The sequence below is a fragment of the Centruroides sculpturatus genome, unplaced genomic scaffold (genome assembly GCF_000671375.1).
Source record: "Centruroides sculpturatus isolate CEXI.00-Female unplaced genomic scaffold, Cexi_2.0 scaffold1671, whole genome shotgun sequence".
NCBI classification, from domain to species: domain Eukaryota; kingdom Metazoa; phylum Arthropoda; class Arachnida; order Scorpiones; family Buthidae; genus Centruroides; species Centruroides sculpturatus.
This window is the reverse complement of record NW_019385878.1, coordinates 29,916-55,258: the sequence shown is the minus strand read 5'-3', so window position 1 is coordinate 55,258 and position 25,343 is coordinate 29,916. Positions and strand designations below refer to the sequence as shown.

Sequence of the window (25,343 nt, the reverse complement as noted above, 5' to 3'; positions counted from 1 at the left end):
TACAATTTCTGTAAAAGTTAATAGTATTATTGGCAACTTCTCTATTTAGACAATGTATTTTTCCATAACAACATGGGATGGCCATGAGCCTAACAGAATATGAAAGAAGAATTAATAAAAAGCTGTATAGATTTACAATTTTTGTAATAACTCAGGATGTATTTCTTCATAATTCGAAGTTTAGACTATTTACAAAAAGTCAAAATAACTTTTGAGTCTATCTTTTATCCTTTTCACACTACCACAGAAGTAACAGTCTTAAAAAATTTTTGTCTTGAAGAACTCTTCTTAAAAACACAGGTAAAAATTGGTAAAAAACTTCACAAGGTTAAAAAAGATCAAGTGTCAGCCTTTTCTTGTAGGTATCTGACACTTTTACAATTCGTTTTTTACCAATTTTTACCTGTGTTTTTAAGAAGAGTTCTTCAAGACAAAAATTTTTTAAGACTGTTACTTCTGTGGTAGTGTGAAAAGGATAAAAGATAGACTCAAAAGTTATTTTGACTTTTTGTAAATAGTCTAAACTTCGAATTATGTATAGATTTAGTTAATTTTTTTTGTTTAGTCAATGATAGACTCTCATAATTCCTTTGAATTAAATTTATTTTAATTAATGAATTTAATATCTTCTTCTGAATATTCTAGACTAAATCAGATAATTAATTGTAACACTTTATCATTTCAACACTTAAAAATTACATGAATTTACGAAATGATTAAAAAAATTAATTGTTCCTAGGATATAATTAACTTATAAATATCAGTTGAATTAAGAGGCTATATTTCAATAATTTAAATAATTATATCATTCAGCTTACCAATTGAAGTTATGCAGAATGTTCTAAGTATTTATTTTTGACTCTCTAAATGCAAATATATTTTATATCTGATTTCTTTAGAGAAAATAAATATTTTATACAATAAAAATTACATATTAGATGCTATTTATTTATTATTTTAATACATCTTTCAGTAATGTCTTAAACATGACATATTATTTATTAATAATTCAAATAATAAAAATAATTTTAAAAAATAAAAAAAAAAGTTTTTAAAAATAGTTGTGTTTATTATTATTACTACCTTAAAGATTTAGCAATTAAATTTCAAGACTGACATATTACAAACACAGAAAGAAAATAAAAATAAAAATTTAATATATCTGCAACAGTTGAAAATCCAGTTGATTCCTTCCTATAAGCTTGTCTATGTATCATTTATCACTTAGATGTATTGATAGTTAGTTATATTGGAAATTTTGTATTGTGTGAATTAATTTTTTTTTTCTTTTAGTTTATTGTAAGGGTAAAATGATAATGACGATAATGTTTGATTTCAAGTTTCATAAAAAAAAAAAAGTTTCAAAAATAACAATGAAATGAATATTTATAAAAAGAAAAAAAAATGTTTTTAAAAATTGAATATAAAATTTCATACCCTTTTTTCAATATCACCATGTTGTAACTGTACAAATCTTGCACTAATAGCAGCAATATAACTTTGTTGATTTGAAAATGCGACACGTCCTGCACCTTTTGGATATTTTAATTCTGGATCAGTATCAATGCCTGCATAACACACACCACCATATAATCTATCCATAATCATGGCCAATTCCACTAAATGAAAGAAATGACAATAGTAAATAAATTAATAATAATAATGATAATAACAATAATAACTCTCTCATCAGTCACCACCATGCTGTGGTGAGATAGCTCAGTAATTCTGATGAACCACAGAGCTATGCCAGCTAGAGCATTTGCTCCTGTTAGGGTCACCCATGACAATGAGATCTGTGGGTAGAAATGAAGCCAAGAGTGACTGAACTCACATCTGTGGAGTTCTAACCATGGTGGTAACACAATCCAAATTAATACTGGTTGGGCATCACCTGGGCTAACAAGGTCTGTGCTAGTGACTTTGGCAGAGATTCATGTTTGAAAAATACTTGGACCAGTGGTGAAAGCAGCACTGGTCCAAGTATGGCTAATGAAATGCCCATACTAACTATGAAAAACTGGTTGAACCTTGAAGTTTCTGAGGCAGTCCAGCCACAGACCACTAAGGCAGATAAAACATGCCAATGGATGAAATGAACATCAGAAATGAATGAGTTTATCATCTGTACTTACTAAACCATCACAAAACTCAAAACAGACATGACAGCAAACAGATAACATTTACATCACTTGTTCTCACAATATCCTCATCTCACTGTACAAAGAATTGTTAATCAAACAAGAACAATTATACATAACAACCTTATATCACAAACAACACTAGAACATATCAAACAACAAATTGCATAACAATTACACCAACAAAAAAATACTCCCAACATCAACAATGATTACATAATTTTTCAGGCTCATCAAGATGCTTCTATTGACAATGTTTTTCCTATCACCACTATTTTCACTGATGCTGACAATATCAACACTTTTTCACTGCCTGAAATAGATTCAGGTTTAATTCATTCTCTCTCTTTTCTTTTCCAGGAAGCACTCATTTTACAGACACTGATCATGCACATTGCCACGCATTCCAAAAATCAACACTTCTAAACTAGTAGAGAAAAACTCTACACTATGTGAACACTTACATACACTGGTATGCAAAACTTAAGCAACAATGTAATTTTTAAGCAGACAGCCTTGAAATTGTAGTAAAGGGCTTGTTGTGATCAGTACAATAAACATCCAACTCAGTAGAAAGGTGATTAGTATTCAGGAAGAAGATATCACAGGTGACGTGAGGGCATGTAGAATGTATGCAGTAAGTGTGCACAGTGCTAGATTACAATGAGAAGAAGGGGTTTTAATTCTACTAGTAGCCAGGGACGCCCCCTAGTGGGCGTTCTTTACAAATTTCCATGAGGCACGGTTCCTTTGACTTTTTTTGTACCTATCAATATGCTCTACAGCTCTGTAAAAGTCCAAATGGTAAGATTTACCCTCCGAATGAAGAGGTGGCGATCCCCCCAAACTGTAGCCCCCTGTGCGAACAGTAAAGTCAAAGGAACCATACCACTATTCGCGACCCTTCGCGAGATATAAGCCCCTGAAATAATAAATTCCTATTACAAATATACTGAATTATTTATATTGTTATATTGACCAAATAATAATTTATTGGCCAAATGAATAATAATAATTTATATTGTTAATTTAAATAATAATTAAAATTGTTAATTTAATTTGGTGTTTGAAATATGATACACGATAGGGGCGCCTCTAGTATCCGTTATGAAACGGTTACGGGACGGACACGAAATGAATGGGTTATATATATAGATACTGTATGCATTCTATTCATTTTTGAACTAGTATGCTTTCTTCATCCTTTAAATACAAAATACTGTCTCTGTATTCTGAATTTCATGTCTCCCAGGTAATTTCTTGCAGAGTTACAGCAAAAAACAATTGTTGCTTAAGTTTTGCACACCAGTGTATTACCAGATTGTACTCATTTTATTTCTACACTCAGACATTCACACACTAGTCTATGCAGGTGCAATCACAGTAGTAACCTACCATGGACTAAAACTGCATTCATAGACAGAAGCATAGAGACCAAAAACCCTTCAGAAGCCTGCCTGGCAAAGAATAGAAACACAAATAAACAATATTAGACAGCAGCTAGGCAGGCTGACACAATTACAAAACATCATCTAAATTAATGAAACAACTAAAAACTAGTGATATAACGAATATTCGGTTACTATTCGGTATTCGGCCGAATACCGAATATTTAATCACTATTTGGCCAAATACTGAATACCTAAAAACAGGAATAAGAAATAACAAAAACACAGTAAATTAATCATTTTGGTATTTAGATTTAATGTTATTGGGTTAGTGTTGTTTGTTTATATTTATTTATAATTTATAACATGCACAAAATAAAAAAGAAAATAATATTAACCACATGTATTGACAATTTATAATTACAAAGATCAGCACACGTACACACCTATTCATTCGAGAATCGTCGCACATCTGAGGGTCTGACCCTGCCTATCCTACTTTTTAAGCGTTCGTCTTTGCTCTTCCCTTTCTCTTTCCTTTATCACTCTAGTCCACGTATGCCTATGCATACATCATAACATGCACTCACAATACTTTTGATTCGTAGCTTTTCCATTTTATAATTACGTGACTCATAGCCTGGTGATAATGGAGAAAAGAGACACATAGGACGTCGGTATATGTCACAGTTATGATTTCACAGATTTGAGACAGCTTGATAGCCCGAACAGTCCCAGGCTTTCACCTGTGACTTTCATTACAAGCATTTAGCTTTCCGAAGTCTATGACAACACTTTTTTGGCATTGACAGCTGCAAATTTTGCACCAATAAGCTGCTTCGACTTGTTCGATTATGTTATCAACTCAATTTCATATTTATTTTCACATTTTCACTTTGCGGTCTTTTTCTGTTCTTTTTCCGTTATTTAAACGTGTAGGTCATTTCATTGTTATTTACATTTGATATCATCATTTATCACATACTGCCATGATGCTCTTGTCTGTCCACTACAACTGTCAAGAATTAATGCAATTGGCGAAGCGTAGTGACAGCGGGGCAATGGAGAGCAGGGTCCTTGCCATAATGCAGTTTGTGTGGCAATTTTCGTACGTGCATTAATCAAGCCGAATAATTTGACCAAATATTCTGCTATTAGACCATGCTCCTGGCCGAATATTCGATATTCGGCCTGAGGCCGAATATACTATTCATTGCAACACTACTAAAAACATTTCAAGAAAATTAAAATGCACAGAAAGCACAAACAACACAATGTCCACATTGCAGAATACATTGACACACTGAAACAAAAACTTGCAGCCAAACATTACAAAATTTGCTCTGTATAGGAACAAAATAAAATATTCACAAACAGAAAAGCATTTGCCTCCATAACTCACATAAAATCAAATCAGTTACACATCAAGTGAGGAATTTTTCAAGGAGATTCCCTGAATTCTTTTTGGTTCTGCCTTGCACTTAATCCTTAATCTAACATATTGAACAAGACACAATATAATTACATCATCACACCTCATGTACATTGACGATATTAAACTTTATGCATCCACACAGATTCAGATTCATCTTCTCTTGCAAACTATACACATATACTCAAATGATACACAAATGGAGTTTGGTCTAGACCAGTGGTGCACAAACTGTGGGTCACAAGAAAATTTTTCAAGGTTGCCAAATTCAACGAAATTTATTTGACAATATAAAATATAAGGCTTTTCTTCAACAAGTATCAGGTACCAGTAAAATAGTGAAATGAAATTATATTTATAAAAATAGAACTATATTTTTTACGAAAACAATTGTCCTAATACTAAAGATTTTTTAAAAGTATTTTTCATTAAATAAATAAATAAAACCATTGTTTCATAAAGTTATCTGTTTTAATCAGACCTCTAATATGGCAGAAACATAAGTGCAAATCCCAGAAAGGATTTTGCTTCAACTATGCTGACGATTAAAAAAAGTCTACTGTCTATCTAGGGGTTGTGACAAAATTACAAAATGGGGGGTCAGAAATGAAAATAGTTTGCACACTACTGGTCTAGACAAATGCAAAACACTACACATCGAAGGAGTTCTGAAAAAAGAGACTTTGTACTCAGAAGTGAAGATATTATTGAATCCATAAAAGTGAGTTTTACAAATATTTAGGATTCCAACAGACAAAACTTACAGAACATACACAGATAAAACAAAGATTAACACTTGTACACCAGAACAAATTACATGCAGTATTAAGAACATACCTAAATGCAAAACACACTATTAAAGCTATTAATATGTATGTTGTCCCTGTACTCACCTATTCATTTGAAGTTATATACTGGACATGCACAGATCTTGAGCAACTCCAAAGGAAAACAAGAACAACCCTTACTAAGCATAAAAAATATCACCCAAAATAATCCACAGAAAGACTAACTCTTTCATGTAAAGAAAGTGGCAGTGACCTGACTAATATAGTCAACCTGCACTACAAACAAATTCTGACACTGCAGCAGTTTTTCCACAGAAAACAAGAAACATCAAGATTACATACAGCTTTTACTCTAGCAGACAGTAACCATGCACTTTTAAACTTACACTCTGAGCACCTGGACATAGCTCAACACACAAATAACATAGACACCATTAATTAAGCAGTCATAGGCACAAAATATACTTCATGGCAGGCATGCCCTATGACCTAGCTCAGGAGTATATTGACAAAATTTCATCAAACTATTGGTTGACTAGTAACTGTCTGTTTGGAGAGACTGAAGGGTTTATGGTTGCCATTCAAGATCAGGTCATAAACACTAAAAACTACAGAAAACATTCTGAAGAATGTATCATTCACAAATAACTCTTGCAGAAATGCCACATTCTGCCAGAAACAATACAACAGATAACTTCTGGTTGCAAGCTGTTAGCACAAACAGACTATTTATATTGGGAAAATCAAATAGCAAATATAATACATCAAGAGCTTGCATATAAACACAGATTATGAAACATCCAGATACCATACTACAAATATACTCCACAAACAGTTATAGAAAATAACACAAACAAAATATACTATGACAGAGCCATAATCACAGATAAAACAGGTCATCACAATAGAATAGACATCACTTTCATTAACAAATGCAGTGAAATTGCTTATATAATAGACATCTCTGTTCCAAACACTCATAACATAAAAAATGCTCACACTTTAAAAATCAGTAAGTACACTCTACTTGCTCAAGAAATAAGACAGATGTGGAAGATGGATAAGGTATTTAAAAGCATAAAATGCCAAAATGTTGTAAATGTCAAAAAACAAACTTTTCAGGAGAGGTAAAAACACTTTTTCTAGTGAATGAATTCATTTCAATTTTACAATAAAATGGTAAAAAACTCACTATGTTACAAATTCTCTGGAATATCAAAATGATGTAAATATAAGCTGAAATGTTTTAAGTGCCAAAATTCACGTGACTTGCAATTTGGTGCTTAAAACGATGGCTTCACATAGCAAGTAGACAATTCCTACTTCTATTACTATGTCTTCATAGACATAGCAATAGAAGTAGAGAATGGAGGGGAAATCACTACAAAAGTTTACAGAAAGCTGACTTATAACCAGCTATTAATACAATGACTTCACATAAATTCAACTTCAAAATACAGCCACTAACAGTACCAATATCACCACAATATTTTTTACAACAGAAAACATTGCATTTAGAATTCAATTCTTCAATAAAATATATTTAGATAAAAATGGCATTTACAATGTTATGGCATTGCATGCTTCATTTATTGTATCTGTTGTCTTCTCTTCTACTAGTGTTATACCACATACACTACACAAAAGTCTAGAAACATTAAACCTTAATAATAACATATATATGGCACTACAGAAAGCTGCAATATTGAACACATGTCACACTGTGAGAAGTTTTTACACATTGACACATACACCAATAACAGCTTAATTTTAATGTTACACTTGTTTGAGTAAGCAAATAATTATGCTTTGACTTTAGTCTGGCATAGCACTTGGCACCAGTATCAACTTATTTGGTCTAATAATAGACCAAATAAGTTAAATGCATTAAAATTATACAGTAAAATAATATACAGTAGAGCGTCGATTATCCGAAAGTCAATCATCCGAAAGAATTCCAGTCGGCAAATTTAAATTTTCGCCAGTGCTGTGGTGCTGCAATCTTTGGCTACTCAAATATTTTACGTTTTTGATATTAAATTAACTTCTGAAGTATAATTTTTTTATTGTTTTTATATTTTTCAATATATTTATTTTGTTCATACAAAATAAAAAAATAATTTTTAACGATACAATAGTCTTCGTTAGGCTTAACATTGATGAAAATTCAACGCAAAGCGACACACAACGGAGAAAAATGTTAAATTGATGGGATAAATTAATATATTTTTTCGTACATAATCGGTTATCCGAAACATTGATCTTCCGAACAACCCCAGTCCCCAATTGATTCGAATAATCGACGCTCTACTGTAAATGCTTTATTAAAACTTAGTTCTTTTTAAATTTCTATTCTATTATATATATATTTTTTCCAACATATCATATAAATGTTTAGATATACATGATTTACATTGACATATTCTCTCACTCTCAGGGGTAAAGATTAATATTCCCTTTCTGATAAAACAACAGCCTATGATGTTACACTAATGTAATAATTAATCATAAAAATTCAATTTTGTAACTGAATTAACTTAATCTTAATTACCATAAAATTGTTTGAATTATAAATTAATGAAGACTCAGTCCAGTCTTTTTTTCACTAGCAATATAAAAAAAAAACCCTAAAAGATCATCTTGGGTCAATTTATTAACCAAACACTCATAATCAAACTCTCTTAACAGAAACACATATTTTAGAAATGTTATATCACTGTTGATACAATAATTAACCATATATCTACTTTATCATGTTAATAAAGTCTCATTCAGACATAGTCCAGTAATTTAGTCAGTGGCATAGCGTAGTGGGGCGGCAGAAGCAGCCCGCCCCGGGCGGCACTTTTAGGAAGCGGCAAAATTTCACAATAAATAATAATCTCTTGTAAAAATTTGAACCATTTCATTTCATATTTTTGTCACATCTATGATTCGAACCGATTGAAATGAGCATGGAATTTTTCGTTACTTATTCTGTGACGAAACTGAATTTTAGTCTTTTAAATTGAGATACCTAAATAAGGGGGGCAAAATTTTCCTCCACCCGGGTGACTGACACCCACGCTATGCCACTGAATTTAGTAATGTAACAAGTGTGGGCAGTAATATTTAGTTGAGTAGTTTAGTAAAATGATTTAGTTTAGTACATCCATTTAAATCTAGTTTTTTTAGTTGAGTAGCAGTACTATTGTCACTAACCAACTAATTACATCCAGACAAAAACGTTTTTAGTCAAGTTCATTAGTTCAGTATTTCCTATATCATTATTCGGTGCCACGTGAATATGCCTACTACATCTGTCTATCTTGAAGCTTATTTCATGCTCAACTGTTTTAGTCTGGACACATTTTATGCACTAAAACATCTAATAATAAGTTGCTACTAACCATTCATCTAAATTACTGGATTACTAAATGAGCTTTAATGGCAGCATTTAAAGTGGACCAGAACATTATTCAAGTAAATACTTTTACAGCAAATTTTAAATACATACATAGAGCAAATTTTTAAAAATTATTATTACTTTGTTTCTTTTGAAAATTCGATTTGTTTTATGTTTATAATACTTTATAATAAGTAACATTTTTATTGTTAAAAATAAAAAAAGTTATTATAAAAGTATTAAGTTGAAAGTGCTTTGTATGTTCATTTAATCATTTTGTAAACATTTTAACATGTCCAAGCAGCTCAACAGCATCACTAAGCAGGCCATATTAACTAAATTTTGTTCTAAAAACTGTAATAAAAAATAAATTAAAAGACCATTCAAAGCATCACCTGATATGGAAACAGTAAAAACGTTAAATTTCGGCTTAGGAAGAAAAAAATCTATACTATAATGGAAGTAATTATGAAGAGACTATTATAAACTGTGAACAAATATGATGAGTCAAATATGAGTCTATATGATTAAGTTTCGACAAGTTCTGGAACAGACTATTCACTACAGAATGTTGGACTCATGAAGTATTTAAAGAACACAAGGTCAAAAACCTGTTGACCTGTTGTTAAAAATAGAAAAGTAGACTACAATGTATACCAAAGCATAAACAGTTTAGTTATTTTTGGTGGTGGAAATCAACTGTAAAATAAAATTAATGGTACTACTAGAACAGCACAACAATCTTCAGAAAAAAAAAGTCCAGAACTTGTTAGATTCAATACTCACTAGGCAGCTCTTCAGACAGATAACAATATCTTGCCAAATTATTCAAAGTAGCAACAACTGAATTACAGGAATTAATAGAATATGTCTTTCAAACTGCTTACTATGTTATGAAAAACAATCACCCAGTCCATGACCATTCTGATTTACTTGCCCTACAGAAAACAAATGGCCATGATGTTAAAAAATAGTTCTTTATTCTAATGTAACTGGTATGGATATTATGAATATTTGGCAAATCAGCTTGGAAAAAAATAATATGTTGATTGAAAGGATATTGAGAACAAACAGAAAAATTTCTGTTCTTTGTGATGAAAGAACAACTATTAGTGAAAGATCATCAAAACCTATATGAACAATGAGGAACTAATGTACTTCATACTGGAATTGATTGAATTAATTTAATTGCTGACATCATTTTGCAAACCCTAAAAAAAGTAGTTTCAGTCATGATTGATTGTGGAATGCAATGTGTATAGTGCCAATACAATGTTGAGTAGTAAGAATGGCATTTGTGCTAGACTGCTGATCACATTTCCAGATCTGTATGAACCACAGGTTGGAGTTAGTATTTGCAAATGCAGTGGAATCAGTTGCAAAAGTCAATCTCAGTAATGTATTTTTTTTTGGATATGTTTTATGTGTTATACAGTCTTGTGCAAGTGCAGTAGATGTAACCTTACAGAAGATAGGATGAATACTTGGTGTCCTTTCAGTTTCTTCTAGTTGTATGTATGTATTAGAAGTTACCATGCTTTATATGTTCTCTTGAGCTGCAAACAATACGAACAGAAACAGGAATGATCAGTAAAAATTTGAAGGTTTGGCTGGAAAACTCACTACAATGGGATTTATAAAGAATTGGAATTAATGTACAATACAGCATATTACAGGAATTAAAGGACCTGTCTCTGCAGCTTAAAGCAAGAATATTACACTCACAGTCATCATTTACTTAATACATATATTTTGCAAATTGAAAGCTTTAAAGTAAAATTCAAGGCATATTACACCAAGGTAAAACTGGAGCAAGAAAATAAAGACTTGTCTTTTCACAGCATAAAAATCAAGATGACATACCATGAAAAACTATGGGCAGTTCATTCAAGTAACTTTTGACCAGTTGAAATGATATTTACACAGAAACCCTATCCTGAACTGGATATATGTAATATAACAACACTTCCAAACCTAAAATCCAGAGAGAACAAAAACATTTATTGATGAACAAACATTTTCAACCTTACAAAGGCCATCTTCAGGTTCTGCTGGTAGATTTCAAATTGAACATAAGACAGAATTTAAATAATGCTTATTTTGTAAAAACTTTGAACATAGTAATAAGTTATGAAATAAAAATAAATACAAAAGAAAAACAACAGATAAAAAAATTGGAATAAAATATACCCAAAACAACTCCAAACTGTTTACAAAACATTACATGATTGCTAAATGTACACGAATACTGCCCTCCAGAAAGTGACAAAGGGGTCATGTCCCTGCTGTTGCTAGCCATTCCTCTAGAAATAGCTTTGTATATCTCAAGAATCTCCAGGTATTTTAAATGTGATGGTAATGTGTTACAATGTAGAAAATGAGCTTTATAAAAGAATATTTCTACATCTTTGTCTCATGCATAGGCAGCTAAAGCCATACCATCTGATTTCCTAGTAATTAAGTCATAGTGTTCTTAAACCTAGTCATAAGGGATCTAAAGGTAGTGCTGATGTATTCATAGTGTCAATCAACTCTATAGTCATGCAAAAGAATTGATATACACAAGGCTATTTCTAGAGGAACAGTTATCAACAGCAGGGACAAGACTCCTATATCACACACCTGGAGAGCAGCATTCGAGCACATTTAGCAACTATGTAATGTTGTGTATACAGTTTGGTCCTAGTATTTATATTATGTTCATATCTTATCATTATATATTGGCACTCTGGTTGTTTTCAAGTATATTTTATTCCGACTTTTTGTTCTTTATAAGTATTTAACTTTTTTGTATGTGTTGTTTTCTTTTGTATTTGTTTTTATTTCATAACTTATTACTGTGTTTCTGCACGTGCAAAGTTCATACACAATGAATTATTAAAATTTGGTTTTTTGTTTGATTTACATTCAACCAGCAGAGTCTGAAGATGGCCTTTGTAAAAGTTGAAAATGTTTGTTCTTCAATAAATGTTTTTGTTCTTCTCAATGGATTATAGGTTTGGAAATGCTGTTATGAAAAGATATTTACTTCTGGCTAATGTGTCTAGTGCAGTGGAAGATGTTTCTGTTTCAAAAATAGGAACATATAATTAAGATTTTGTGCAGTTTGGTGATATTAAGTTTAAAATTTACTAATCAATTCAAGTTGAATATTCAGGACATCCATCATGCTTTTGTTGATCATAAAAGTAGCAGTGGAAGAATCATTCAGGAACATATACAGAAACTACTGATATGTATAAATACTTTGATGGTTAGCTCAGCAGTGTATCAATCTAGGTTTAATTTAATGAATCTACTTTTGACAGATCTGTGCAGTCAAATCAGCATGTCCCCTTTTTTGACTTTATGTTTAGGTCTGCAAGCGGCCCACCTTTAAGGATATGAAACCCAGTGCTATACATTGAAAGCTGACTTAGAAAAAGAAGATTGGTCTTTAAAGAGTCAATGTATGAAAGGAACAGGAAGAAAAAAACTCCTAGCTCTGCTTGAAAATACCTAGTGTAAAACTATGAATACCCATTTCTGACATTACTCCATTCAGATATCAAAATTTTAAATAAAATAAAATAAAATAAAGAAAAACTTGACAAATATTTTTAAAGGAATGATAAAAAAAATTTAATTTTATTTCATATACAGACCCTCTGTTATGAACCTCATTTAGCTGATTACAGTAAAAAATACAATCCTCTTTAAACCCTGCTTAATGATGAGGTGTAGTCAAAAATGGAAGAGCTATTTTTGATTAACTTTCATAAATATCTTAATTCCTGGTCCACTCCTGAACTAATAATATATTTACTAGGTTTTCCTAAAGAATTATCACTTTGCAATTAACAATACCATATCATTGTAAAATATTATAACAACTTACCAGCTTTTAGAGGTCGTGGAACTCCACCAACAAACACAGTTTTGCGAGGATCTAGAGGCATTGATGCATCAAGAACAAAATCTGCATCACTGAGACGCCATGGACGAATTTGAACCTGTAAAAAAGTTTAATAAAATTTTGGAAAACAGTTAATTTTATAATCATTCATTTTATTATAAATTAATTTATTTGAAATATTATTTATATAAAATGTTAAGTTAACATTAGTCTAATATTATATTATATTCTTGCAATTTTATTTATTAACATATTTTCAATAAATATTTTGAATTAACAAGATCAATTTCAATTGCATCTTTTCAAGTCTAAATATAAATGTAATAAAAAACATTTTAAGTAATAAAATTTTGACATCCTATTGAATGGCCTGATAATTACAGTTTACAGCTCTTTACCATATAATACCATAAAAGGAAGCTCATCTTTTACTGGATGGATATAATTATTATTATTGTTAATTTATAACTTAAATCAGTGATTCTCAAACTTTTTCAATCCACCGCCCCCTTTGTTCCATAAAGTTATACCCAACGCCCCCTAACCCATTTTCTCTTGTATGAGAAAAGGATTGGAAATATTCTTAGGAAAACTTTTCTATGAATCTCACACTTTGTGCCCTTACTGTACATTGTTCTCATCATCTGGAAACCATTAAACGCAATGTTTCCTCTTATCAGCCCCAATTTTGCCTTTGGTCACCGTTCAATACCCTGCCTCTATCATAGATCTATTCATCGCGCCAGAAGGGGGCGTTATTGCTTACTTTGAGAAACGCTGAGCTAAAATAAAAGTCAATGTGTTAGAAATATTCAAGTTGTGACCTTCAATAAAAAATAAAAAATATATAAAATGTCAACATTTTATATATATTCCGTCGAATTTTTATATATAGAATTTGTCTGCCGTCGCCCCTCTATATTTCCTTAACGCCCCCCAATTCTCTTTGAGCCTTCTACTGCCCCCCTGAAAGCCTCCAGCGCCCACAAGGGGGCGTTATCGCCCACTTTGAGAAACGCTGACTTAAATTCTCTTTAAGTAACTGTCTTCTATAATTTTAATGAAATGAATTATTAAATACTAGCCACCAAGGGAGCAAGCCAACCCATTAGGTAAATGGGCTGGCTTGCCCCCTCAGTGGAAAAATAGTGAGGGTTGATGTCAGGAAGGACATTCAACTGTAAAACTTTATATGCCAAAACCAAATAAAATAATGGATAAGAGAGAATATATGAGTTTGGTGACATCCTACGAATGACATGCAGTCACGTTACCTGAAAACTGCAAGAAATGATCTTGGGCAACTGAATCAAGGACAGGTTTGGCTTAAGAAGTGAGTCCAATGAAAGGAAAAGAGGAGGGTGTTTAATGTTAGAATGGGAACAGTAAACATTGAGACAATGACTGGAAAGATCAGAGAGTTAGTGGACTTGAAATGAAGAATGCTTAGGATCTTATGCCTGCAAGAAACTAGGTGTAAAAGCAAGAGAGCTGGGGATAGATTTAAACTGTTCCTGGAGCAGCAGAAGATAAAGCTGATAAATTGAGTAGGTATTATAGTCAACAAGGAGTTAAGAAAAGTATGTGTGAGGTAATATAATCAGAAGTGATAGGATTATGAGTGTTAAGCTGGAGAAGAAGGAAGTTTTTTCACAATAAGATGTGTGTATAATACCCAAACAGGCAGGACTCATGAAAAAAGAAAAGGATAACATCTGGGTGGAATTAGATAAAATTGTAATGGAAATATCAAAGAGTGAGAGGTTGATCACTGGGAAGTGATTTAAATGGACATGTGGGAAGATGTAAAAGAGAAAAGAAGAGCACATGGTGGATAGAATATAGATGACAGAAATAGAGAGGGAGATAGAATAGAGGAATATGCAGTAGCATTCAATAATAGGTAACAGTCAACACTTACTTTAAAAAGAAAGAGAATCAGCTTATAACATACAAAAGTAGGGATAGGATAAGACAGATTGAGTACTTTATATTATCACAAGAAATATCTTAAGGAAATGAGGAATTGCAAAGTGATTAATAAAGAAAGTGTAGCTGCACAACACAGACTGGTATTAGTTGATTGAGTGATAACAGTTAACAAAAAGATCCAGAGAAACCTAGGAAAGAAAGAACAAATGATAAAGTAGTGGAAATTGAAAGAGGAGGACCTGAATGGAGAGTTTAAGGAAAAAGTGCTTAAAAGAATAAAGTTACTGAAAGATGTGCAGAAATGATGGGAGTTTAATAGTCATATTATAAGGCAAGTTGGAGAGGAAGTATTGGAAAAACATCAGAAAAAGGACCACCCCATGGAGAAAGATTCAGCAATGGAATAAGGAGGTCAATGAATCCATGTCATACTGACACAACTCTTTACTTGAGTCATTGCTCCATTATACATTTCCTTTAAAAGTCTTATATACTTTTCTGGTATTTCCTTTACCCTCATACATCTCCATACCTCCTGTCTAGGTACCCTATCACACACTTTCTCCAAATCTATGAATACCACATGCAGTTCTACCTCTCTGTACCTTATGTACTGCTGTAAGAATGTTGGCTATGTTTTGGGCTACTCAAATATTTTTTCCCTTTTGTTTTGTGTTCCAACTGGCAACACTGACACAAGGAGAGAGCATACTTAAGGGAGCGTTAGGTTGCAATGGGCCTTTTTTATTTTCTTCCTCATGTGGAGCTGAGTTAAGTTGTAAGTTTTTGTTCATGTAAGCAAGACTGTACCTCATAAACTTTTTCTTTGTATATATTTGTAGATATTGGTTGTATATGAATTTAAAAATAAGTACCCTTATTTTGTTTGTCTTCCATACCACATGGTGACAACACTACCTCTTCCACACAATACCATATTAAGATTTATTGTGAATTCCACACTTTCCACCAACTGTTTTTGAGCAAAGATTGCATCTGTTGTTCCAGTTCCTGGCATAAAGCCAAATTGTTCTTCACATACAGCTGTCTCTTTCCTTAACCTTCCTTCCACAATTCTCTCCAGATCATTTATTCAGTGACATCAAGTTAATTCCCCTGTAATTCCCACATCACATTCCTTCACATAATATTTTTCTTCCACTCAGCTAGTATCCTCTCTTGTGTCACAACTTTTTTATAAGATCCCATACAATATCAACATATCAATATCCTCCTTGCCCAAATATCTCCATACTTAGCTGGGATCTGATCAGCTCCTTTGCTTTCCCATTCTTCATTTTTCTAAGTGACCTTCCATCTACATATTGTTTATATCTGCTGCCACTCTTTCATTTGCCTCTGCATACTCACATAGAACTCTTGGATTTTCCTCATTCAGTAGCTTCCTAAAATAATTCTTCAATTATTTCCTTTATCTTCTCTTGGTATTGTAACACTATGGTTTTGATCTTTTATCTGTTTTATTGATGTGAAATCCTTTAATACCTTGTTAACACTGTCTGTCATCATTATTAATTTATTTGAAAAATTTCTACAAGTACTTTCGACAATTTCAGATTGTCTTCTTTAGGTATAGACTAATGGAACTTTACATTAGTCTATACCTGAAGAAGAAAATCTAAAATTGTCGAAAGTACTTGTAGAAATTTTTCAAGTAAATTAATAATGATGACAGACAGTGTTAACAAGGTATTAAAGAATTTCACATCAATAAAACAGATAAAAGATCAAAACCATAGTGTTACAATACCAAGAGAAGATAAAGGAAATAATTGAAGAATTATTTTAGGAAGCTACTGAATGAGGAAAATCCAAGAGTTCTATGTGAGTATGCAGAGGCAAATGAAAGAGTGGCAGCAGATATAAACAATATGGAGATGGAAGGTCACTTAGAAAAATGAAGAATGGGAAAGCAAAGGAGCTGATCAGATCCCAGCTAAGTATGGAGATATTTGGGCAAGGAGGATATTGATAAAGGAAAGAGACAGCTGTAGGTGAAGAACAATTTGGCTTCATGCCAGGAACTGGAACAACAGATGCAATCTTTGCTCAAAAACAGTTGATGGATAGTTACAGAGAGATACAGGAAGAACTGCACATCGTATTAATTGATTTGGAGAAAGTGTATGATAGGGTGCCTAGACAGGAGGTATGGAGATGTATGAGGGTAAAGGAAATACCAGAAAAGTATATAAGACTTGTAAAAGAAATGTATAATGGAGCAAAGACTCAAGTAAAGAGTAGTATAGGTATGGCTAAGGGATTCATTGTGAAAGTGGAACTGTAGTCCAACCAATATATCCATAAACAAATTGAACAAATTCTACTTGATTTGGTTATGGATGTATTAACAGAAGATGTGAAGAGCAAGGCACCATAGAGTATGCTGTTTGTAGATGACACTGTACTCTGTGAAACATACCAAGATAAGGTAGAGAAGAATCTGGAGGAATGGTAAAAAGTGCTGGAAGAAAGAGACATGAAGATCACCAAAGCAAAGACAGTATATATGACACTGGTGGAAGGGATGAGAGTTATACAAAACTCTTATCCCCTCCACCAGAGTAAAGGTAAAAAAGTTAATAGCAGCTTCCAAATTTAAGTATCTTGGATCATGTGTAGCAAGTATTGGAAGAATGAATGCAGAAATCTAGCAAAGAGTTCAGAAATAGATGGCTGAACTGGAGAAAGATGAATGAGGTGCTGTGTGATAAGAAAACAAGATGCAAAATTAAAGGAAGACATTAAGCACTGTACATCATTCCAGGTCTTAAATGTGAGATCTGCAATGATGTCTAGTGCTGAGTTATGGGCAATTAGAAGAGCCCAGGAAAAGAAGATGAAGACAATGGAGATGGATGTAATGTGACCATTTTTGAACATAAGCTCTATGTGATGTGACATCTTCACAATAAATGAATATTTATTGTGAAGACGGTCTTTAAAAATAACTGAAAACATTTGTAATTAAATTGTTTTTGCTGCTTATAAAGGTTTTCCGAGTGTCTGAATTGCCATTATCACAAATTCTATTTTTACAATAATAGAAACAGATAATATCTAGAAATAGTCAACAATATTTTTCAGAACTGATATTTCAAAAGACATAAGATTTAAAAATTAAATTAAAATATCAGCAAGCACTTCTATAAACTTAACTATGAAATAAGTATCTTAGATATCCCTCTCTTAGCATGGTCTTGGTTCAATTTAAAAAATTCTAATAAAAACTATGATTAAAATTTTTATGAATAAAAACAAACCAGAATACTTTAGAAAATTATAAAAATATAGTGAACCAAATTTGCTAATAGTTACAGCTTAAGTTAATAAATTAAGTTGTTGCTTCTATTGAGACTAATTAAACTAAGAGTTAAAAATGATCTACATTTTTCCCCTCTTATTACAAAATGCATTCCTTTAATTTATGAATATGTTCAGCTTTGTTATTTCTTTCATTTACTTTTAATAAACTAAAATAAAGGTTCATCAACTTCAGTTTCACAGACTCAAATTTTCACATTTTGTGAATAAATAAAACTAGGTATTAGCAGTTTGTATTCCTAAAGTATCATTTACTATTCTATGTTAATATTGATATGTCATTACTTTCAAAATAAAAATAAAATATGTTTTTAACATCTTAATCTATTTAAAAAGTAAACTTACTGGCTTATCTTTAATTGTGGGACTAGAAACACACAAATATAATTTATCATCTTCTTGTATACAAGCATCAATAAGAGCCTGTACTGATGATTCATCTTGAAATAACAAAAATGCATAGCCTGAAATATAAAAATGTTTTTTTTTTTTTTTTAAAGAAAAAATTAGAATTATTATTTATCAAAATTTTATAAATATAAATTTTCAAATAGACATAATTATTCAAATTAATCCTCTCTTTATAAAAAGAAAATGTTATCAAAATATGACATTTATGCAAAGTGTGGCAATATGCCATATCACTGTATATGTTTTGATATAAGTTTAATTTTAAGTTTTCTTTCTTTTTTGTTTCCTCTTTTGTTTTCTTGAATTTTCGACTAACATTCCTTCCTGTGGGTGAAGTAACCCTTTCTAAGAACCACAGTAACAATGGGAAGCGAGAGCCCCGAGGCTACTATAATGGATAAGGAGGGTCATTCTTGAGTCAGACTTTTGATGAAGGCAGATATGTGAAAGATATGCTCCTTTGTCCTTCTAAAGGGAGATGAAAGTGGCCTGGAAAGGAGAAAAGACCCTGTCAACTCAAGGAGAGAGAGACAAACTTGTTTAATGAGGATAATTGAAGAGATCCAATTAATTAAGGATCATTGGGAAATGATTTATAGTGGTTCCCCACCAGAAGAGCATCAATACCAACCAGAAAATCCAGGTATTCTTTATAACCTCTTCTTCTATCATACTAAACTTTATGATATTCTTCCTTACTCTTTTAGTTTATTATTTAGTATAAGTATCAGTTGTAAGATTATATGTCCGTCTTTTCTTAATTGTCGCAAGCAGGTTCCTTTACTTTGTATTTACTCAATTCCTTGCACCTATTTTTGGATATTCTGTAACACCAAAAGTTGGAATCCGTAAAAGAATCCTGTATATTACTGTTCACATGACAGTAAATATATAATTCTTGTTATTTATCCATGTACTGCCTTTTGTGGACCATTGTACACTCGCGTGATTCTCACAAAAGTAATAAAAGGTGCTAATTACAAATACCCGTTTGAGTGTAGAATTTATTATCATATTGAAAATAATTGTTTTTGATTATTATTAAGCATAATTTAATTAACCATTCTTGTGTGTTTATTCTTGTTAAAGATCTTTCAGTATCTTCTATTGTAATACCAGGGTATATATTTATAATGTCCAATGATACCAACTTCATATTATCATTAATTGTAATATTATTACATTAATTAAATTATCCACAACCGTGAGGCAGATAATAGTGAGGGCTTATCAGACTAATGATGGGCACAAATGCTCAGGGATCAAAGTGAAAACAATTTAATAAACTCAAAAAATTACTACATAAGTGTGAAAACAAAAACCCAAAATGCATTTTGGACTATTTTCCCAATAGAAAATAGTCCCTCATCAATTGGTATTAGTTAAAGGTAATGCTATAATAGAATTATACAAGGTAACGGTCAACTTAAAAACTAAGCTTAAAGTTTTACAATATAAAAATTGAAGACACCACTGTAACAGTATGAGTAGTAAGCATCATCAATAAGTATTATCTAAAGTAGATGGTATATTAAAAATTATACAAAGTAAATTTAAAACTATGCCTAAAACTATACAATATAAAGGTGAAGACACCATTATAACAGTATGAGCAGTAGGCAATATCAGTGTAGACAGGTATAATAAATCTTCATGACTGCATGGTGGAGTGACATACATGGTGCTGATACAAAACAGTTGTAAGTTAGACAATTATTAGTTAACACTAATGGACTAAAGTTATACAGACAGGTAATGTACATACCAACAGAGGTAGACAACAGAGTAAGACGACAGAGTAGCAGGTGCCAGCTTACAACAAGGTGTTGGGAGTGGTAGTGAGGGAGGTGTGTGTCAGTCCACATCTGGTGTACAAGTGGTGACAACATATGATACAATTACAAGTTCCGAACAGTTTTTAACAATACATATGGTCATAACATCACAAAGATATTTAGTTTTTAAAAGATATAATTATACCATCCTTTATCAATTTTAACACCTAAGTTATCATTAATTCTATTAACATTATCAATTTTTAAAATCTCTATGTGCTCAAAATACTTACGTTTATAAGTTTAGTTTCAAATTTTATTGCTTTTATTGTACTTTTATCAATTTCACAACCATATAGATTGCAGTGCTTGGCAACTGCAGAGTATTCAGAATTGTATTTGATGGCGTTTATGTGTTCTTTTATACGAACATTGAGACATCTTTTTGTTTCACCTAGATAGGTCATAGGGTTATTATAGCTACACTTAAACCTGTATATCACATTGCTTTTTTTAAGGATATTAACCATATTTGTTGATCAATAAAAAATATAAAGCAATGGGATCGGTGAAATTTCTAAAAATATAATTTCTAAAAATAAAAGATTATCTTTAGATAAGATAAACAAGTAAACTAAAAACTCTTTCTTAAACCAATTTCGAGTAATTTGTATTAGCAGACAAATAATTAACAAAGATACTTTACTTCAGCCAACTCTATTTCTTTTATTACTTTCAAATTTCTCAAAAAACTCTCCATTTCTCCAAACTCTCATGGAGAGTTTTTTGAGAAATTTGAAAGTAATAAAAGAAATAGAGTTGGCTGAAGTAAAGTATCTTTGTTAATTATTTGTCTGCTAATACAAATTACTCGAAATTGGTTTAAGAAAGAGTTTTTAGTTTACTTGTTTATCTTATCTAAAGATAATCTTTTATTTTTAGAAATTATATTTTTATTAACCATATTGTTTGGATGGTTTGGTTGGATGTATTTTTAGGTTTTATTACAAAGGTCAGGGACTAAATTGATGTTGGTACTGTTTAAGACCATTTTAATTTCTCAAACATATTTTTGACATATGTTAGTTTAAAGAACTTTTTAGTATCATTGTTGTTAACAGGATTAACAGTATGGGCATTGTTGTTATTATTATTACACTTAAATTGTTTTAGCCATTTATCTAGAAGTACTTTTGGGTAATTATTTAGTAAGAAGGTCTGAACAATGTCCATGATCTCAATATTCTTTTCGTAATCAGAGGTAGTTCTATTGGATATCTTTTTGATGAAATTGGCAAAAATGTTTCTTTTTATGAACAGGGGAGTATGTGAGTGGTAGTTCATGACTTTATTAACGTTACAAGATTTTTTATAATTTTCTATTTTAAGGATATTAGAATGTCTAGTAACTAAAAGGAGTGTGATGTATGTGTTTCTATTCAATTGTAATGTTCCCAGGCTTTCGTGTGATGTATGAACCCTATAGAGGAGAGAATGATAGGTACAATAAGCACTCTAGCCATTCTCCACAGATGCCTTATTTCCTAAGCGAGTTCTATATACTTGCTGATTTTTTCAGTGCATGTGTTTTATACATTGTGAGGTTTGGAATGGGTATGTCTGTAATGTATGTGATTTATTGTATCTTTGAGTATTGTTTTCTGTACTTTTTATTATTTGTGACCTGATCCTGTATGGCAATCAGAAACCCTTCAGTCTCCCCAAAGAGGCATCCCCAAGTTAACTAGCTGTTTTATGCAGTTTTGTCAACTTATTATTATTGTTGTTGTTATTTGCTTTTTTGTCTTGTTTTATTATTAATATTTTTTATAGCTACTAATTTGCTATTACTTCAAAAAATTTATCAGACCACAGTTCTTTAATTTGAAAGTTAATTAACTTGTAAGAGATTTTTTTATTAAACCAATATGTATATTTTGAGTTCATCAATACCCTTCAACAGTTGGTTTTTTTCTGTTAAAACATAAAACAAATTGTTTTTACTTTACCGTAAATTTACCATATGTTTTAATTAATTAATTTGTATGGTAAATTTAATTCTTCTAACACAAAATTGGCTTAATTTGTTACAAACTAAATTGGCCAATGGGAAAGTTGTTCAACTGATTTTTCTATTCAAATTTCCATTGTAGACTTAAGAGTAAGAACAATTTAGTCTCAATGAATAATCATAAATTGCAAAAAGGCAACAGAAAAATAAAAAAATTACTAGAATCACAATGGAACTGAAAAAAGAGATTGTTGAAAAAGATGAAGGTGGCATGCGTGTTCAAGATTTAACTGTTGCATACCGTATTCCAAGAACGACGATATTGACAATCCTGAAAAATAAAGACATTATTAAATTTGCTAATGTTGTGAAAGGGGTTAAATCAATTTTTAAACAGAAATCGAAGACATTAGATCATGTTGAGAAATTTCCTTTGCTTTGGATAACTGAAAAACAGTGTGCTGGCGACAGCGTATTGGAAGCAATTATTTGCAAGAAAGCTAAAAAGATACATGCTGATCTCATGAAAAATCAAGCAGGAACTAGCCATGAAAGTGAGGTGTTTAAAGCCAGCCATTTTTTTACATGAGAATGGATTAATCATTTTTACATTACTTCTTATGGGAAAGGTTGGCTTGGTATAAGTCCAAACACCAAGAATGGATTAAGGTCATATACCGAGGTTCCACTGTATTGTAATTTAAAAGGATATGAAGTAGATTTCAACACAATAAAAATAAAGAAAAAAGAGAAAAATAATTATAAAAGACAATTATATAAACACATCTATATAGTTAAACAAAATGACAGAATAAACAACACAGGAAGAGGAATAGATCAATCATGGAATAGCATAATCCATAGAGTGAGTGAGGGAAAGTATAAAAAGGAGAAATCAAGTGAAGTTAAAGCGATGTTCAAGGGAAAATGAAAACTCTATGATATAAGTTTATTAGAACATCTTTAAATCAGTCTTCATTAATTTAATTATTTATATTGTTTTAAAGCAGGAATATGTTTGAATCAATACTATTGAAATTTGCAATAAATATTGTAGGTTTTGAGGATGTACTTAAAAACACAGAAATTGTAAGTTTTAAATTGATTTATTGTTGGAAATTTTATGTTTTTTAAATAATTTTTGTAACAAATTCTTAAATTGAAATTTTTAGAGAATGTCTATGGTAAACCTTCTAATGAGGGACCAACAGATCCGAAACACAAAGATATCGTGTATGTGTTCAGCTGATAAATAAAGACTATTTTTCTGACTTTGTTTACTTAATTTATCCAGTTATCCAGTATAATAAGTTCTAATAATAGACAAGTCCTAGTTGATGTTTTAAGTTTAAATTAACATGCAAATGAAGTATGGCCTAAACAAATGTAAAACACTTTACATAGAAAAAGGAGTCCCAAAGAAAGATTTTGCCTTTAGAAATGGAGATGTTATTGAATCCATGGAAGAGGGCAAGTTTTACAAGTATTTAGGATTCCAACAGACCAAAATAACAGAACATACACAAATAAAGCAAACATTAATTAAAAAATACCAAAGTAAGCTAAACATTATTCTCAGAACACAGTTAAAGAAATAAACACATATGTCGTCCCAGTACTCACATATGCAAGCTCTTAATGTATTATATTTGCTATTTGATTTTAACTAGAATTAATACTTTATGTAGCTGTGATTTTTCTTGTTTTTTGTAGGAAAACTCTCGCAGTGCCTTGTATTTGTTTTTAGTGAAGGTTTACTGAGTCAATCAGGCCATGTTTGCCATCAACAAACATACCAGTAAGCCTATTACCAATGTGCGTCTCAGAAAAAACAAACCGTTACAAACATTTTCAAACTCAGAAGTTCTTCTTCAGGTAACTAATGACTGTTATACAAAGATACACACTGGTAACAGGCTCACCGGTACATTTGTTGTTTTACTTTACCCCTGTGTAGTATCACTCTTGTTTCATGTTTGCCATCTTTATGTGGAAGGGTTGATCTTTCTATGGCAGATTTAGGATGATGTTGTTTATGCTTAGTAAGTGTTGTTCTTGTTTTCCTTTGGAGTTGTTCAAGATCTGTGTGAGTACAATGTATAACTCCAAAAACACAGATTATTAAACATCCAGATACCATACTACAAATATACTGCACAGGCAGTTTTAGAAAATAACACACACAAAATATACTATAACAGAGCCATAATCACAGATAAACAATTCATCACAATAGACCTGACATCATTTTCATTGACAAATGCAGTAATATTGCTTATTTAACAGACATCTCTGTCCTAAACACTTATAACATAAAAATGCACATACTGAAAAAGTAAACACTCCACTCACTCAAGAAATAAGACAGCTGTGAAAGATGGGTAAAGTATTGGGTTGTTCAGAAAGTAAGTTCATTTTTTTTACCACTAGACGGATTAGTGGTATTTTTCCTGCCATTTTCATTCTAAACCGTATTATCATTATATATTTTGACAGCTAGCATTTTATGGCTTATTTGTAAAAAAATTTGTTTGATTTCGTGCAATTGTTTATTTTTTGTGTCCCATCAAATATGGAAGATCAAAAGCAGCATCTTTGGCATATTTTGCTTTTTTATTACCAAAAAAATAAAAATGCCGTTCAAGCAAGAAAAAAATCGTGTGACATGTATGGTGGAGATGTGTTGACAGAATGACAGTGCCAAAACTGGTTTACAAAATTTCGTTCTTGCAATTTCAGTATTGAAGATGCACCACGTTATGGATGGCCAATTGAAGCCAATGAAAACAAAATAAAAGTACCGATTGAAGCAAACTGCGGAATAACAACACGTGAAATCA

The 25,343-nt window shown here is 31.4% G+C and overlaps 1 protein-coding gene across 1 annotated transcript in view; it reads right to left on the bottom strand.

Annotated features, from left to right (window-relative positions):
• LOC111642698 (cytoplasmic polyadenylation element-binding protein 2) overlaps positions 1-25,343 on the bottom strand; it is a gene marked incomplete at its 5' end in the record, with an annotated part of 56,821 nt that overhangs the window by 25,172 nt on the left and 6,306 nt on the right. Inside the window, 3 exons of the mRNA XM_023389076.1 lie at positions 1,438-1,619; positions 13,012-13,126; positions 18,652-18,770. Of these exons, the coding sequence (XP_023244844.1) occupies positions 1,438-1,619; positions 13,012-13,126; positions 18,652-18,770 (416 nt within the window). The remainder of the gene's footprint in view (positions 1-1,437; positions 1,620-13,011; positions 13,127-18,651; positions 18,771-25,343) is intronic.